The sequence below is a fragment of the Lepidochelys kempii genome, chromosome 4 (assembly GCF_965140285.1).
Source record: "Lepidochelys kempii isolate rLepKem1 chromosome 4, rLepKem1.hap1, whole genome shotgun sequence".
NCBI classification, from domain to species: domain Eukaryota; kingdom Metazoa; phylum Chordata; order Testudines; family Cheloniidae; genus Lepidochelys; species Lepidochelys kempii.
The window spans coordinates 127,814,456-127,831,076 of record NC_136383.1 but is presented as its reverse complement, the minus strand read 5'-3'; the positions used below and the strand labels follow the sequence as shown (position 1 = coordinate 127,831,076).

The 16,621-nt window shown below is 44.9% G+C and overlaps 1 protein-coding gene across 4 annotated transcripts in view; it reads left to right on the top strand.

Moving 5' to 3' along the window:
- The window catches only part of POLR1A (RNA polymerase I subunit A), a 56,241-nt gene extending 40,414 nt beyond the window's left edge, over positions 1 to 15,827 (top strand). For 2 of the 4 annotated variants that reach the window (XM_073342850.2, XM_073342851.2), the window contains exons 27-34: positions 1,440 to 1,597; positions 2,665 to 2,794; positions 3,601 to 3,717; positions 4,675 to 4,932; positions 5,864 to 6,064; positions 6,859 to 6,976; positions 8,206 to 8,370; positions 14,138 to 15,827. In XM_073342850.2, coding sequence (XP_073198951.1) covers positions 1,440 to 1,597; positions 2,665 to 2,794; positions 3,601 to 3,717; positions 4,675 to 4,932; positions 5,864 to 6,064; positions 6,859 to 6,976; positions 8,206 to 8,370; positions 14,138 to 14,238 — 1,248 coding nt within the window. In that variant the 3' untranslated portion in view covers positions 14,239 to 15,827. Of the gene's footprint in view, positions 1 to 1,439; positions 1,598 to 2,664; positions 2,795 to 3,600; positions 3,718 to 4,674; positions 4,933 to 5,863; positions 6,065 to 6,858; positions 6,977 to 8,205; positions 8,371 to 14,137 lie in introns of those variants that run through there. The other 2 variants (XM_073342852.2, XM_073342853.1) reach the window with 2 other exon arrangements.
- Positions 15,828 to 16,621: the final 794 nt, after the last annotated feature.

Sequence of the window (16,621 nt, the reverse complement as noted above, 5' to 3'; positions counted from 1 at the left end):
TGTGCTTGAGGACCTGACACATTCAATGAGCAAGTGAATGTGAGTCACTAGCTTGAGTCTGACCCACTGAGGTGTGTGTGAGCTCTTCTGGCTTCTTGGAGGGAACAGGGAAAGGAGGTGAAGCAGTTCTGTCAGAGAAAAGGCAATGTGTATACAAATCTGCCGAGTTAAGTTTGAGCTGAAAGTGCCAAATCAGGCTTACTCCTGGGGGAATTCTGCGCCACTGCACATGCACAGAATTCATGTCCCTGCAGATTTCTTTGCTTCCCCGCAGAAAAATGACTTTGACGGGGAAGCAAAGGGAAGCCACAAGAGAGGTCATGCGACTCTCCCCAGCATTATGTTTCGGGTGCCTAAGGCAGCCGGCAGAGAGGTAAATTGCTGTGGGGTAGGGGGCAGGACTGGAGAAGACTGGTGGCTCCTGCCCTGCACCGGTCTCAGCTGCTAGTCCTGGCTGGGCTGGGGAGAATGGGACCTCCTCTTCCCCTGTACAGCATCTGGGGCTGGGTCAGACTCACCCCCAGATTTCTCCCCAAACTGCAGGAAGCTCTGCAAACAATCCACCTCTCCCCTGCTTTCTGCATCCATCACTCCTCAGCTGCGGAGGAAGAGATCACTGTATGGGGAGCTTCTCCCTCATCCACGCAACCCCTGTGCATTCAGACCCCCTCATATCCAGAAACCCCCCCTCCTCTGCCCCCCTAGCCCCACTCCCTCTGCACCTGGACCATCCCAACAACCCACCCGTACGCAGATGCCCACCCTGTTGAGCCCCAACCATCTGCACCTGGACCCTCCACTGAATCCCCCCCCACAACCTCTTCTCCCCCCCCGCAAAGGACCCCCTGCAAAGTCCCATTACTGTGGCACCCAGAACCCCCCTGCATCCAGATCCGAGCCACCCGCACCCAGATTGCCCTACATAGAACCCTTTCAACCCACTCAGGGATCCCCCCACACTAAGCTCCTTCACACTTGGATCCTGTGTTGCTGAGCCTGCCTGCTCACACCTGGTGCACCTGGCATGGAGGGGCAGGGCCCTGGGGTGTTTCTGGGGCAGGCCCGGTCCTTGCACTGTGTCAGGGTTGGGTGCAGCCTCACCACAGAGTCCGTGTCCTTGGGTGGGGGAGCTGTAGAGTGATCTCCCCCCTCTGTGCAGCCAGTGGCCTGTGCTCCCCAGTGCCATGCTGGAGCCTCCACATTTATTTGACAAATAAAATATGCAGATTTTTTGGCACAGAATTTTTAATTTTTTGGTGCAGAATGCCCCCAGGAGTACAGGGTGTAGTCTCCTTCCCCATGTCCCCAAAACCAGCATGCAGGGAGCATTTGACAGCTTGCTACATGCAACTCGTCTCCTTTAAAAAGGGATGAAGTTCTGGGGAGTGGATGAAATGCCTTGCTTGGAGGAGGCAGAATTTTACTCGCTGCTGTTTCAGGTCTTGCAAAAAGTTGAAGTTGAGGAGTCTCTGTGCATAGAAGGGAAGCTAAGCAAACACCGTCTCTACCAAATCAAATTTTATTTCCTGCCATATGAATACTATCGGGAGGAGAAGTGTCTGAAGCCGAGGGACATCTTATACTTCATGGAAACACGGTCAGTTCACTTTCAAATCCTTCCGCTGTTCACTCTTCACTCATTCCGTCTGCATAGTCCTAAATTCATTCTAGGCTGCAGGATCTCGCCAGGGCTGCTTGAGGCTTCCAATTTTGGACACTTATGAAGGGATCTGTGCAGTACTGTCTATACAGCTGTTTGCTCGGTTAACAAAGGGATTTAAATTAAGAATGGCAAAGGTTTCAAAATAATAAACGGTAGAGATCTGCACATGCATTACATAGCTAGTCTGTATGGGTGGGTAGCGAATTTTCAACTGTTCTCTACTGTCACGCCTAAAGAATAATCTGTATAATCAACCCCCTCTTCCGCTTGTGTAGTATCTATTGCAGGCAGGATTGTTGAATTATAAAGGATTCCACGACTCTCTGACCAAATAGGAACTTTCTTACATCAATAACATTTCAGGAGAGGCTGATTTTCAGTGTTTATTACCAAATGTGGTGTGGCTGAGAGCAGATGGTTTATCTGGGGAGACTGATCCCTTCCATCAGATCTTAATCCAAACTTTACATATACAGTAAAAGAAAACCCAAGAGGAACCATGCTGCAGTTGTTTTGAAAACTGTTTGGGTTTTGTGTGACAAAGGAGGCTTCACCATTCCAGCATTCTTTGTTCTTCCCTCAGGCAGTGTTAGCTCAGACTGAGATCTTTGGAAAAAAAAAAAAAGTCTTGACTGCTCTCACTGCTAAAAAAAAAATGTGATGATAAACCAGCAGCACTGAAAACTGCTCTCCTACCCCTCTTTCGGTTTGATAGCCCACTGATCTTGATGGGTGAGCTAATTGTTTGTTTAAGCTTTGGATAGGTAATTTCATGTGTAACTGAAAGACACACATCATCATTCTTGGAAAGAAAAAAAAGGTGGGGGAGGAAAAGCAAAATAATTTGTCTCACCTTAAAAGTCCTTTTAAATGCATCAACGAGTTTGTCCTCTGCTTCTGAATTGACTAGCTTCCTGAATAGCACATATGCATCTTGCAATGCCTGGAAGATGATTATGGTACTTCTGAGCTTGGAGATTTTGCACTGCATTTTCTTTTAGATTCTTTAAAATCTTGCTGGAAACAATTAAAAGGAAGAGTGCAAAGCTGGCGTCTTTCAACGTGGTCAATACTCGTAAAGCAACTCAGAGGGATCTAGATGGCAGTGGTGGAGAATCCCAAGAAAACCAGGTGGGGGGAAAATTAGTTTCTTAGAAAATCCCTTCACATTTTTCTTTGTGAGCTCAGCACATCATTAAAATGCTATTATCCATAGAATGCTAATGCTTGTCACGTATAGTGCTTTATATGACTATACAAATACTGTCTCCATTTTTGAAGCACTAATAATTCTCTAACGGTGCCCTTTATGTATATACCACCTCTGTATTTTTATAAAAACCAGTCTTATTGACAAGGATCTGAAAAGCCAATTTGGTGACACACGCTGCTCAGAATAACATTCCCAGAGAGTGGCATGGAAATGAATAGCTTACTATAGTTTGGCAAACTAAGGTCTACTAAACTCCCATGTCCCTTAGGATTTACTGGATGAAAGTGCCCAGTTGACTTTAGCCCCAGTGATTGCTGCCCTCACTTCGCTCTTGGGTTGAGGACCTAAGGGAGCAGCATTTTTCAAAGCCTGCTGGCCAGCTCTGTTTCATCTGAAGGCTTTGGGTGTTCGCTAAACAGGGTGATAGTGGATGTATCCTCGACAGACTTGTCTCTTGTTTAATGCCTGAAAGTATCACCAACTGGACATTGTTGCTCCTGTATAAGAGGATTCTGAGTGTGACTTGATGAACTGAATATTCGTCCACTTACATTGAAAACAGTCTCAGGTGGAAGGATAGGATAATGTTGCATTCCATAGGTTTAGCAGAGTGCTTTTATTTCAGGGGAAGCTTCCAAGTGGTCAGGCTTTTTCTTGTCCAACGTTGGGACCAGAATCAAAATACAGAATCTGCTTGTGCTTCTCACTTGTAACTGTTCTCCAGGCACAGGATGATCATGAAGCTGATGAGGAGGAAGCAGGGAGGCTCATTGATGGTGAAGCAGATGAAGGGGATGCTGATGCTACAGATACAAAACGAAGAGAGAAGCAGGAAGAAGAGGTAATGACTTTGGGACCAATTCTAGGGAGGTGCTGAAGACCGCAACTGCCATTGACTTCATTAGAGCTGGTTCAGAGAATTTCCATCAAAGCAAAATGTCAAACAAAAATGGGAAAGAAATTGTGAAAACTTTTTCCTGTTTTTTGATCAGCTCTGTGCTTTGGTGGGAGTAGAAAGTACTTAGCATCCCTGGGGATTTGGCCTATTCTGTGAAATCGTTGGCCTGGAACCTCACCTAGCATCAGAGATTAGGTATAAACCACCTTGTCAATCTGGACACCATCTGTCCAGTATTCCTTAGTCTGATAGACCAAAAAATAGAAATTAGAGATGACAAAGACTTGGTGGATTTTCTAGTCCATCCCCTGCTGATGCAGGATTGATGCATCTGGTAGTCAAGTTGTCCTTGCTGTAATTCAATCTAAATTTACTTAATTTCATCCCATTACTTCAATTTATAACCCTTCTACAGAATTCTACAAACCCCTCTTTGTGTGTTTATATTGTATAGTTATTATTTAAGACAGATAGCTATCATTTCAGCATAAGGGTGAACCAGTTGAAATATGTGGAGTTCCTTTAGAGTCACTCATAGAAGCATTGCTCTCTTCCCAGAATCCTTGAGGAAACAGCCATATTTTGCACGATGGTGGTGTACATTTATATATGTGTGTGTGTATATGAGATGCAGTCTGAAGTTAATAAGGCTTAGTAAAACTTATCATGCTGAGAAATCATGTCACTATTGCAAAGAAATTGAGACTAAAATGAATACGTACCACTGTCTTTATAGGCAAAACCTGCCTTTTGAAGGGTTAAAAGTGAACTTCATGTCAACCTGTCTATCAGGAAGATCACTTCCACAGTGAGGGGTTTGTGTGAACAAAACTGCTTCCTGCAGTGCTCTCCACATATATGGGGTCTAGATTGGATTTTAAGCATATAATCTCTGTGCAGGTTGATTATGAGAGCGAGGAAGAGAACAGTGAGGAAAATGGTGATGAAAATCCAGAAGAGGACGAAGGCATGTTGAATGATGATAAAAGGGCTGAGGATGCTGAAGAAGGGGTTCAGAATGAATCTAATTTTCAGACTAAAAAAGAAAAAGGAGCCAAACTAGAGCATTCAACACAGCTAAGAGTTAGTGCTGTGCTGAGCAGTCATCCATCTATAGTCAACTATGCATACGATACAGAAAGTGAGCTCTGGTGTGAGGTAAGATGGTGGTGACTGGAAAACTTCTGCATCTGTGTGTGTGCGTGCGCGCGTGCGTGTATTGATGTCTTCAAAGCTACAGTGCACAGTTACTATAATTCAAAGAATAAATAAATCTCTCTAGTAGAATGCTGCTGCTCTTTCTCAGCACTACTGTTATTAACTTGCGGCTAGGTCTATCCAGCTCATGCATGTAAGCAGGTATTTCCTGGCTGTAGATTTTAAATTACAGGAACTGGAAGTGTTTTGTCTAGTGGCAATTAACAAGTTTTCATTCTGCCTCAGGCTTTTTATTTAATACACACCTAGGTCTTTCCATATGAGGGATGATGGTTGACATTACCATGGGAGACTATTTGGGTGTGCTGTAAAGGTGTAAAAGCAAGGCAACAATAGGCTTTGTGTGTGTGTTCAGAGCAGGGAAACCTGCATAATCTTCCAAGTGCATGGCCAGCAAAGGAGACGCATGTTAATTGGGGTATGTGAAGCGAGCATGCAGCTTTGCGGCTGTAAGAAGATTGGGCTTAATTGGACTGAGCAGCAGGTAAAGGGATCCTCTGTGTGGCTGAAACAAGAGCGAAATTGTTTAGAGATCATGTCAGTAAGGCCTTGGCTGCTGTGTGAGAGTGAATAGGCCTGGAGTGTATTGTTTCCTGTTAATACCCATCTGTTGGAAAACCTATCAGGATCTGGGGCAAAAAATGGGATTGGTCCTGCTTTGAGCAGGGGGTTGGACTAGATGATCTCCTGCGGTCCCTTCCAACCCTGATATTCTGTGATTCTGTGATCTATCCATTTGTAAATAAATGAGTACTAGGATAAATGTGTTTTTGTAAATCTTTTTCCCCTAAAAAGAAATAACCCAGTGTTTGAGCCTATACCTCCCTGCCCTCTGACTCAGCCCAACGCTGCATTGTTCTTCTTCTTCTAGGTTTCACTGAAGCTTCCTCTGATGAAGGCATACTTTGACCTCTCCTCCATCCTAACGTCCCTCATGCAGAACACAATTGTCCATGAGACAAGAGGGATCACGCGGTGCTTCTTAAATGAAAGCACCAATAAGAAAGGAGAGAAAGAATTTGTTTTAAACACCGAGGGAATAAACCTCCCAGAGCTGTTCAGATATGCTGATGTATGTAATGTGTTTATAACCCCTGAGATGTCTGTAATTGTTGTGTAATGTTCTAGGGAAAAACCTGGGAGGCGGGCACCTACCTCCTCCATTGACTTTCAGTGGGTGCTGGGCACCTAATTGCTTTTTGACCCTCTGGAAATCTCCTCCCAGCAGGTTCAAAATGTATGTGCCATGTCTCCCTCAAGCGAACCCTTAAGTCACTTTTTGATCTCTTCGGATGGACTTTTGTGCAGAGCCACAGAGTATCTTATTGCCAAGATAATGACCAGAGAGGCTCCACTCTCCTTGCAGCTGTCTCTGAAAGTGTTACTTGAGGAAGCTCTCCCATCTAAGTGAATCACAGTAGTTGGAGATGAATAGATCTGTTATGCTGCCTACCCCATCTCCTTACAAGTTCAGGATTGTTGCATGCAGTGTAAGCTCCAGTGCTTTGTCTGAGAGTTTCAAATGCCCCAAGCATCGTGCTCTCCACTATGTAAGAGACATTTCCATAGTCTAATAGATCTCATTGTTGGGAATTTCATCTGAAATTATGTTTTTTTCTTTGCTGAATTTCCATCCCTTACATCTGATGATGTAAATGATGATGATGTTGACCTGGGTATAAAACTATATGTACGTTTTCTCCATGGCTAATGCTGTGCCTGCATCTGATCACTTTGTAATTGACTATACTGGCCCTCCTTGAGGTAATTTGAGCAAGTGGAGAATTGGAGAAAAATTATCCCAGTTTATCTGGGGGAGGTACAGTAACTGCTGTAATAACTTTCACCTATCTTCCTTGCCTCCAGCTTTTGGACCTAAGTCGGCTTTATTCCAATGACATTCATGCAATGGCTAAGACCTATGGAATCGAGGCTGCCCTGAGGGTGATTGAAAGGGAAATTAAAGATGTGTTTGCTGTGTACGGTAAGATATTGTTGTTAGATCAGCTGAGTTAGTCTTGTGATTCATCTGATTTTCATTAAGATGGGAAAACTTCACCTCTGGAAATAGGTTTGGAAAGTGACCTCTTCGCATTAGCTACTCCTTCACTTGTGTATTTTCAGTCTCTTCTTTGAATCTATAATTGATGTATCTAATTTCTCATATTGAATTCGTCCTCATGATATGTGAGCATCTTCTCTGAGATAATTCTCTTGTTTAACTGATTGGTTTCCATTTATTCCTCAGTAAAATCACTGGAGGATATTGACGCTATATTTTCTCTTTTTATATATATATATATATATCTCATCAATATCCTCCATTGATTTTAATGTAAAATATTATGATGGCATTGTCCATTGAAACTGTTAAGGTGAAATGGCTAATGCCAACTGAAGTGCCTGCATAGATTTGTCTTTCAGCACTAACTGGCCCATGTCTTACTATGAATTACAGCCCGTGAAAAGAGGGAAGGCTGTTTTGGACGACTGCTGGTCCGCAATTGCCTCTGTAGTAGCTGTTCACTAATATCCCCATTTTTATTAATGCCTAGCTTTTTGTGCTATTTAAGAGCCCTGGGATATATGTTGGTAGAGGCTGTTAACAGACTTCACCATCACACTGTATAAATGTCCGAAGCTCCATCGTAATTATGTGGTGTACACCTGCTGGGGTAAAGCCTCCGACCTCCTGCACATGTGTAGTAATTCCCCAATAACAAAGCTCTGATGATCCGCTGCACAGGATTTAGGGGTAACCATGTGGGGAGGCAGGGGGCAGAGGTCTGTACTGTAGCGGCTGGACCAGAAATGACTTATCCAACTTTGGCTGAACAAAGATGATGTGTGTGTTATTGCTATCTTTTTTTTAAAAAAAAAAAATGTACTGCCCCAAAAGACCAGCATACTGTTATCATACATGATGATACATTCGGGTAGCTAAGGCACAATTATCATTATAGGCCCTCTGCAAATCCATTATTTCATGCAATAAAGAGGAGGTCTGATAGTGTTGCAGCGAATGGTTGATGCCAGTTACTGAAAGGAGAAGCACCACTGCATCATTAGTAACTTAACTTGTGTCGTGGTGAAGGAAATAAAGAGATTTTCTCCCCTTCCCCTCCCACAGCTCCATTGATTAGACTATAGGGATTTAACTTAGTGCTGGTTAGTTCTTGAATGTTCTCATGTTCCCTTTTCCTGCATTGTCAGGTATTGTGGTAGATCCTCGGCACCTTTCTCTTGTGGCAGATTACATGTGTTTTGAAGGTGTTTACAAACCGCTGAATCGTTTTGGAATGCAGTCCAACTCCTCCCCTCTGCAACAGATGACGTTTGAAACCAGCTACAAATTTTTGAAGGAAGCAACAATGATGGGTAAATAGTTTTAGTTGGAATTATAAGACTGCTGCTGCATTTCACATCTGCTTGGTTTCCCTTTATAACTCTCCACTCTATTGAGATATTTAACTACATTTTAAAACTCTCTACAGAGAGCTCCTTGCATGTCAAAAAGTTTGAGATAAATTGGGATGCTCTTTTTAATATAGTGATGACAGCTGAAATAAGAAGCCTCTCCCATGGGGTGGTTTGTGGAGTCTAACGTTCTTTCAAGAACCAGATAATGCTTGTCTATAATACCTTGAAGATCTGGCCTTTCTTCTCTGTCTACACCGTTAAAACTCTCTTCCAAGTCCTTCTCTCATGGCTATATTGTATCCTCTGTCTGGCCTGCTATAACTTTTTCCATTCAAATCAATTCAACATTCTGCCAAAATCATCTTCCTAGTTTGTTGCTCTGAAAGCATTTGTTCCCCTCTTTTCACCAGTGGCTTCTCCTTGTTCACTGTTTCAAACATAAGCCGCTTGTCTGTATTCCTTTAATAGGTTATCCCCGTTCTACCTAGCTGCTCTAACTTGTCACATATTAGCCAGACCTTCATTTTGTCAACATCCCCAGCTTTCACCACCTATCAATCAGCTTCTTTTTCAGACTCTTTAATGCTTTCTTCCTTGCTACCTATATAAATGGGAAAAGCTCCCCAACAAAATCTGTTCCACCATTACCTTCACCTCCTTTTGTCTGTGGACAGACACAAGTTAAGGGTGTAGGATCACTCCTTAACACTGAATATACTGGTAAGAGACAGAAGATCATTTTTTAAAGTTTAGAAAGATGATTAATATTAAACTGCACTGTGCACATGGCAATCTGCAAAGGCAAAAGTGTAAATACAGGATTAAATTGAATAAAGAAGGGGTATGCCACATTGTTTCTTCCTGTATTTATATATTTAGCATCCTAGGTGGATTTAGAAATAACATATGATCCCTGCCAAGTGAACATCAATCTTATTTAAACAGGTAACATCACAAATAAACACATGAAATAATGGAAGTAACAAAAGGGCATAAGGGGTCAGTGGAAAGTGCTGTAGGGTGTTTAGGAGTGGAGCGGTAGATCTGGAAGTTGTTGGCAGCATTCAGATGGAAATTGAAGTCATGGACTGGATTATGGTGGTGTCAATTGAATTTACAACAAATTAGATGCAGTCAACTGGATGGTCTTCTGTCATTTCTGTGGGATTAAATACATGTAACCTTTTGTCCTTGCAGTGAGGAGTACTGAAAGTACATAGCATAGTGGGTGGTGCTTGATGTTCCCGTCTCTGCTACAGCTGTGCAAGCGAATAGCTGCCTCTGATGTCAGTCAGAAATAAAGCCTCTTTGTTAGCTTATTACATAAGACAGTCATAACTGTTCTATTTCCCCATGTGATGTTAACAAAGCAAATAGTTGTTCTTTGAACATTTGTCTACGTGGATTTCATTTCTGGTGTATATGTGCCCCAAGCATGCAAAATCAGATTCTTTTGTCCTGCAGTGCCCTAAGTCTCCTTTTGGGCCCCTATCCAAGGGTCCAGCTGTCCCTCGGTTCCTTCTTGCTGCCTCTGACATCTGTGAACTTTTGTGATCTTTCTTAGGCTAGTAATGGTGGTTTCTCTTGTTGTTATACTCCTGTTGGCATTTAAAAAACCACTTTTTTCCTAATAGATTAAGGGACACCCCCTCACCCCCACAGGATCTAGCTACTATGTCTGAGACAACGTCCCAGGGCTTTAAAGCTGCCCCTCTTGTGACATAGCTGTTCTGCTCAGTGACAGGCTTTCTTGTGCCATTTTTGCCTCTGAGAGGAGCACGCTGTTGTTAGATTCTGAGTCTGTTGCCCTTTCCCTCACTCAATAAGAGCCTCTTCAAAACTTGAGACAGAAGGGCGCACTAAGCCTGAACCAGGCCTTCTCAGCTAGTGCTCCTGTGTGCTGTGGCTGTACTCCAAGCTCCTGGGCTCACTTTTCATTGAAGAGATCAAATCCTTTGACCAGATAGAGCCAAAACCTCTTCCACCTAACCTTCAGAAAGGGGTAGGAAGGAAGAATGAGCACAGGCATAGGTCACCCTCTCGGATACCAATGAGGCAAAAACCACACCAGGTTATTGTGTTGCTTCATGCCACTCAGCCAAAAGCCAGTCACAGCCCAAATTGGGTCCTCCGATGCTAAACCCATTGTAATGCCTGAATCTGTCATCCACGCTTCTCCCAGGACCAAACTCTCTCAATACCAATATTGACACACTTGGTGCTGAGTACTCTGGTGCCCGTGACTCCAGTACCTATCTCTACAGTGCAGATGTTTCTCAAGACATCTTGTGAGGATTGTGCAACCAGAATCATCCTTGCCCTCTTCTTCTGCCATTAGAGGTCCTTCTGCTTCAATACTGATCATTAACACTACAGTGGTATAGATGAGTGCTCCAGCTTATGTTGTGGGCTTGGGGTTCAAGATCACCAAAGGATACAAGATAGGGTAGTTTCTCCTTTAGAGGAGAACTATTCTTCTGAATATAATAGAGATGTCTCCATTCACCTCAGTCTCACTTATGAGCCTTCCTGGCCTGCTGGGGAATCCAGGAATCACCCTTACAAATACAGACACTATGGATTGTGTGGGGGACGTTCAACCACCCCACCTCACAAGACCTGCAGCTCCTTACCCCTACAATATACAGTCTTGGCCTTGGAATACCTTCCTCTATTTCCTTCCACTGCAAAACATGGTAGGTCCACTCAGTCAGTCGGTACAGCCCCACCACCTGCACCAGCGAGAACATGACGGTGAGGAGAAATACCTGCAGAAAATGGAAGAGCCACCAGGGGAGAAGTAGTTTCCAGCGCAGGAGGCCTTCTGCCTCTCCTCCTCTGCTGAACATTCCACATCTAGCTCACAACAGCAACTTTGACACCATCGAGACTTGATCAAACCATTACCCTCCTCACCTCACCTTTTTTTATTCTGGAAGGCTCGGACCCTGATCACCCTGGACCAATCTGGGACTCACCATCAACTGAGAAGTCCAAAGTGTTGCTGATGAAAGGATAGTATGCTTACAGGAGCTGAGTTAGATTTGAGACCATCAAGAGTTTATCTACCACAAAATAGGGTCCATGTTCTGGTAGCCCTCACCCAGGGATGTCTGTAAGAGCATGCCTCAGATTTCTTGGACACATGGCCTAGTGCACTGAAGTCACACAGCATGTAAGCCTTCACGTGTGTTTCATGGAATGGTGTCTATATCTACCCAACAAACTCCACACGGACTGGCATCATCCTGTCCCCCAAGATGTCCTTTTCTTGTCACCTCTATCCATCAAGACATTTGTGACAGATTCCTCCACGCTCAGCTGGGAAGTTAATCTGGACCCCTTTCTATCTCCAGGCCTCTGATGCCTCTAGGAAACTCATCGCTGCCATAAATGGCCTGGAGCTTAGAGCCATACATCTAGCATGCACAGCACTTCTATGGCTGCTATGCAGATCCATGATCCAAGTAATAATAGACAACACAATAGCAATGTTGAATGTCTATAGATGGAGGAGCATGGTCATCGCCTCTCTCCCAAGAAGCAGTTAGTATCTAGGACTAGTATATTTGTTGTCAATTCACAATAGTGGGTCTGCACGTAGCAGGTTCACAGAATAGCCTAGCAGATGCCTATTTTCAGACATCCGCAAATGGGCTGTCAAAACTTGATCCTGAAGAAGCGTTCTTCGCAGGTGGGGATGTCCAAGAATAGACCACCTGGAACAAGAAATGCCAGGTGTTCTGTTCCATAGGGGGTTCTAACCTCCTCTTTATACCACCTACTTATGAAAACCACCTTTCTAGCAGCTGCAATATCCGCTCCAAGAACGGGAAATTCCAGCCCTTGTGGCTGTCCACTTTACTCCATGTTCCATAAAGATGGGACCTCCCCCTAGGTTTCCGATTTTCATTTAAATCAGTTGATTCACCTCCTGACTTTCTTCCTCAAGCCCCCAGGGAAGTCTAACTGCGTAACCTTGATGTGGTCAGGGCTCTTGTATACTTCCTGGGCAGGATGAGACCCGGGAGATGCTCCCCCAGGCTGTAGCATTTGCAGACAGTATTGCAGGTCAGGTTATATCTATCCAAGGGATTTCTAACTGTACTAAATCCTGTTATGAGGTATAGCTAGATTAGATCCATCTGTGCTGGGTAGAAGCTCATTTCACCAGGGCTCAAGCAACCTCTGTGGCTTCTCTAGGAAATCTGACTATTTCAGAAATGTGCAGAGCGGGTGCATGGGGATCCATCTACACTTTTACACAGCACTATTCCCTAGTTCAGGCTCCAAGATCTGATGCCTGCTTTGGAAGAGCTGTACTGTAATCCTTGTTTAAATAGGCCTCCAAGCACCCACCTCCTGACTGAGGTCTCTCCTTTGTGATCACCGGAAGTGGAATCCATGTGGACAGTCACTCAGAGAAAAAATTGTTACGTGCTTTACAGTAACTGTGGCTCTTCAAGATGCATGGTCTCCTTTCTTCTCTTCTGTGGAGTCCTGCTCCACCTGGATTTTCTGGAGAAGAAAATGAGGGATGGTTGGGCCCACTTTGCCATGTATGGCTGAGAGCCTGGGGGCGCATATGTGGGCAGGGCATCTAGAGTGTAGGTATGCCACCAAGGATGTTGCTGGCCAAAAATAATCCAATCTTGTGTATATGGGACATTTCAATGTATCTAACACTATTAATTACTACCGTAAATAGCCACAGAATTAAAGGAATTCATAGAATGTGTCTACAGTGAAAGTGATTTTAGTTCTCTTCAAATCTAGCCAAAAAGGATCTAAAACTAGTCTTCATAGGAAGAAGCTAGTAATAAAAAGGGGTGTTCTTTATTTTTGTTTGCTATATACATCGGACCCTCGCTAGAATGCGGGATTTGGGATCCATGCATGGGGACCATGTTAAAATGAATTACAATTAAAGTAATTCAATTTGGGATCCATGGCTGCGACCACGTTATATGCGAATTCACACTATGTAGACGCGCGTTCTAGCAAGGATCCGGTGTACTTCCTTAAATAAACACACACATCAACGAAATGTTTTATCAGGTGGCCTGAAGTGCTGTGTTCTCCTTTAGAACTCTGCATGCATTCTATTTTCATGTCTGTTGATAAAAAGGACTATCTTAAATTGGTTAAGAAAACAGGACCTGGTTCTCTTTTACACCAGTATAGAATAATCCTTTTCATGAGTGGCGCGTATAATTGGCTGGGGAAGGCTGTGCCTCCCCAAACAGCCCAGCGAGGCCCCTTCCTGCTGCTACTAGCCGGTTGGGGCCATGCCATGCAGCTCTTCAGGACTGTGGGGAAGAGGTGGGTGGGGTGGCTGCATGCCACTCCCCCAGGTGCTTTGGGCCTGAAGGTGCTTGGGCAACCTGGGGTTGGGGGAAGGGAGGTGGAGGGGCAGGGCCTCGGGCGGAAGGGGTGGGCCAGGCCAGGGGCTAGCCTCCCTGAGCCTGTGGTTCACCCACAGCCCATGACCCTATTGAAGTCAGAGGAGGTACTCTAGTGTAGAACTACTGTGAGAAAAAAATCAGGTCCACATTTTCCAAAGAGGTGAATTCAATCCAAACAGCAGATGGCAGCATCTGTCTGAGATGGCAGGTCTGACTTCTTTGTCAACAAAATAAATACTTGAATCATTAGCATTTTTGTAACCTGTAAAAGACCTTTGGGAATGGCCCTAATCTGATTTTTGTTGAACTCTTTGATTTAGGTGCCCATGATGAGCTGAGATCTCCTTCTGCATGCCTGGTGGTGGGAAAAGTTGTCCGAGGAGGGACTGGTTTGTTTGACCTCAAGCAACCCCTTACGTAGTGTTTTGCCTCTATTTAAAAAAAAAAATTAAGTGTGGCTATCACAAGAGATGTACGCACACTGCAGTTGTTTGCAAAGCCTCTGCTGAAATTTCCAAACCAATGAATGTTTTTGTACAAGACCATTAATGATATCTTCAGGGTGTGGAGGGATTCTATATAATGTGTATCCAGTTTTTCTCTTGATCTCTTGGGTTTGTTAACCTAACTAAATGATGTACTTTGTAAAGTATTTGATGGGAATGTTCATGCCTAAAAACTCTCCTCTGGTCTAGAACCCTTCCTTCTCTCCCTCCACCCCCTGCAGTACTGATCAAAATGAAATTATTGTTATACACTAGAGAGAGATGAACAGAGCTGTGTGTGTCTGATTAGGAGCCAGGTGTAGCTTTTAACATGTACAATTCAAAGGGGAGAGTCTGCTCGCTTATCTGAGGTGTCTGTGGTATTTCCAGTTTATCTGGATAGGCCTTGGGTACCACATTGCTCAGTCACATGATAACTGTACCTAATCTTATTTGAAATATTTTTGGGACAAACTCACAAGTGGCCTTGAGGAGCAGTGTGTTGACAGGAATGAAACTTGTGTGCTGGAGACAAGTCCTGTTCTTTTATTGTATTTATTTGTACTATACTGTTACGATTTTTAAAGAGATACAGGGCACCTTTTCCTCTTCGCTCCAGTCATTAAAAAGAGTGTGTCTGTGACAATTAATGGGCTCTCTGGGGAAGACCATGATTTGAATGCCATGTATTCGCTAGTTCTTTTAGACCATTCCAATACCTGTGCTTGCCCCAGGCAGAACTGTCCTCAGTGAAATGTTTCTCCTCCTTTGTTAAGATTTCTCTCTAGAGCATCTGGAGCAAAATGAACTGCTGTGAATGTGACTGCACAAAGCAAACATGTAACTTTATTGTAAAGCAGAGTTTAAACTTCTACAGTAAAAGCTTTTTTATCCAGCATGTTGGGGGAATGAAGGGTGCCGGTAAGTGGAAAAATTCCATTTAACTAAGAGGGAGGGAATTTGGGTATTGGGTTGGGGCGTGGGCTCTGGGAGGGAGTTTGGCTACAGGAGGGGGCTTGGGGTGCCAGATCCAGGGGCCACTCTACTTGGGTAGTTCCCTGCAAGCAGCAACCTGTCCCTGCTGTTCCTAGGCAGAAGTGCCCCTGCCCCAAGCGCCGGCTCCGCAGCTTCCACTGGCCGGGGACCGCAGCCAAGGGGAGCTGCAGGGGCAGAGGCAACGCACAGAACTGCCTAGCTGCGCATTTGCCTAGGAACAGCAGGGACAGGTAACTGCTTGCAGGGAGCCGCCTGAAGTGAGCGCCCCTTGGATCCAGCACCTTGAGCCACCTCTGGTACCCCAAACCCTTCGTGGCCGTTCCTCCGCCTAGGAACAGCAGGAACATGTTGCTGCTTCCGGGGAGCCACGCGCGGCCAGATCTTCTATGAAGATTGGAAATGCCGGTTTATAGAGCTTTCTGGTTGGTACAAGGCCGGATAACACAGCTTTTTACTGTATTTTGGTTTAAAATTATTCTGTGTAAGGGAGGATCTGTAATAAAGGACATCGTCAGATGCTGGAAAAACACCTTTGTGTAGTTTCTCTTTGCTTTTAAAGCTCGAGCATCAGCATGCAGGATCTTTTACTTCCTAACAACAAGCTAATGCAGGAGTGCCAGACTGTGATGCTGAGAGCCATGTTAGCCACTTATCAGGAATAGTTAGGGTGATGCAGTGTCCGTGTAGATGCTGTTACACTTATATCGGCTGTTGGCTGTCATTGTTGTCATAGCATGGAGCTGTGAAATTGACAAGAAAGCCAGGCTGTCACCCCGATGCAGGTGGGGGGCTCCAGCTAGAGCCGTGCTCCTAGCTGGGCTGTGCCTGCCCTTTGGGTTCTGGCTCCCCGAGTCTGGCTGCTGCCTGGGCTCCGAGCTGGGCTGCGACCACCTAGCTCCCCAGTGGGATCCCAGCTACGGCAGTGTAAGCCGGCGTGGCCATCCCTCTGGGTCTGCGGCTGAGGGAGGCCATGCCTCCTGGCAGTTTGGTCTGCCAAAGGAAGTAAAAACAAAAAGGGGGGAATTAGCGGTTCTTAGTGGGCCCCGGTCTTCAAGAGGGGCAGGGCCATAAACAGTCTGGACTCTGGCCTACAGTTTTAGCCCAGCTGTTAAACGAGGCATGGAAGCAAACAGAAGGGCTCCAGCTGGCTTGTAGTCAGGCCGAGCTGTAACAGTTTTAGCCCAACTGTTAAGCAAGGCCGGACAGCAAACAGTCAGGGCTCTGGCTTCTAGTGAGGCAGAGCTGTAACTCCAGCCCGTCTGAGGGCTCTGGCAGGGGTGAGCGCCAATCACCGTCTGTGGGGCTCAGCTAGGGCTGACTGAG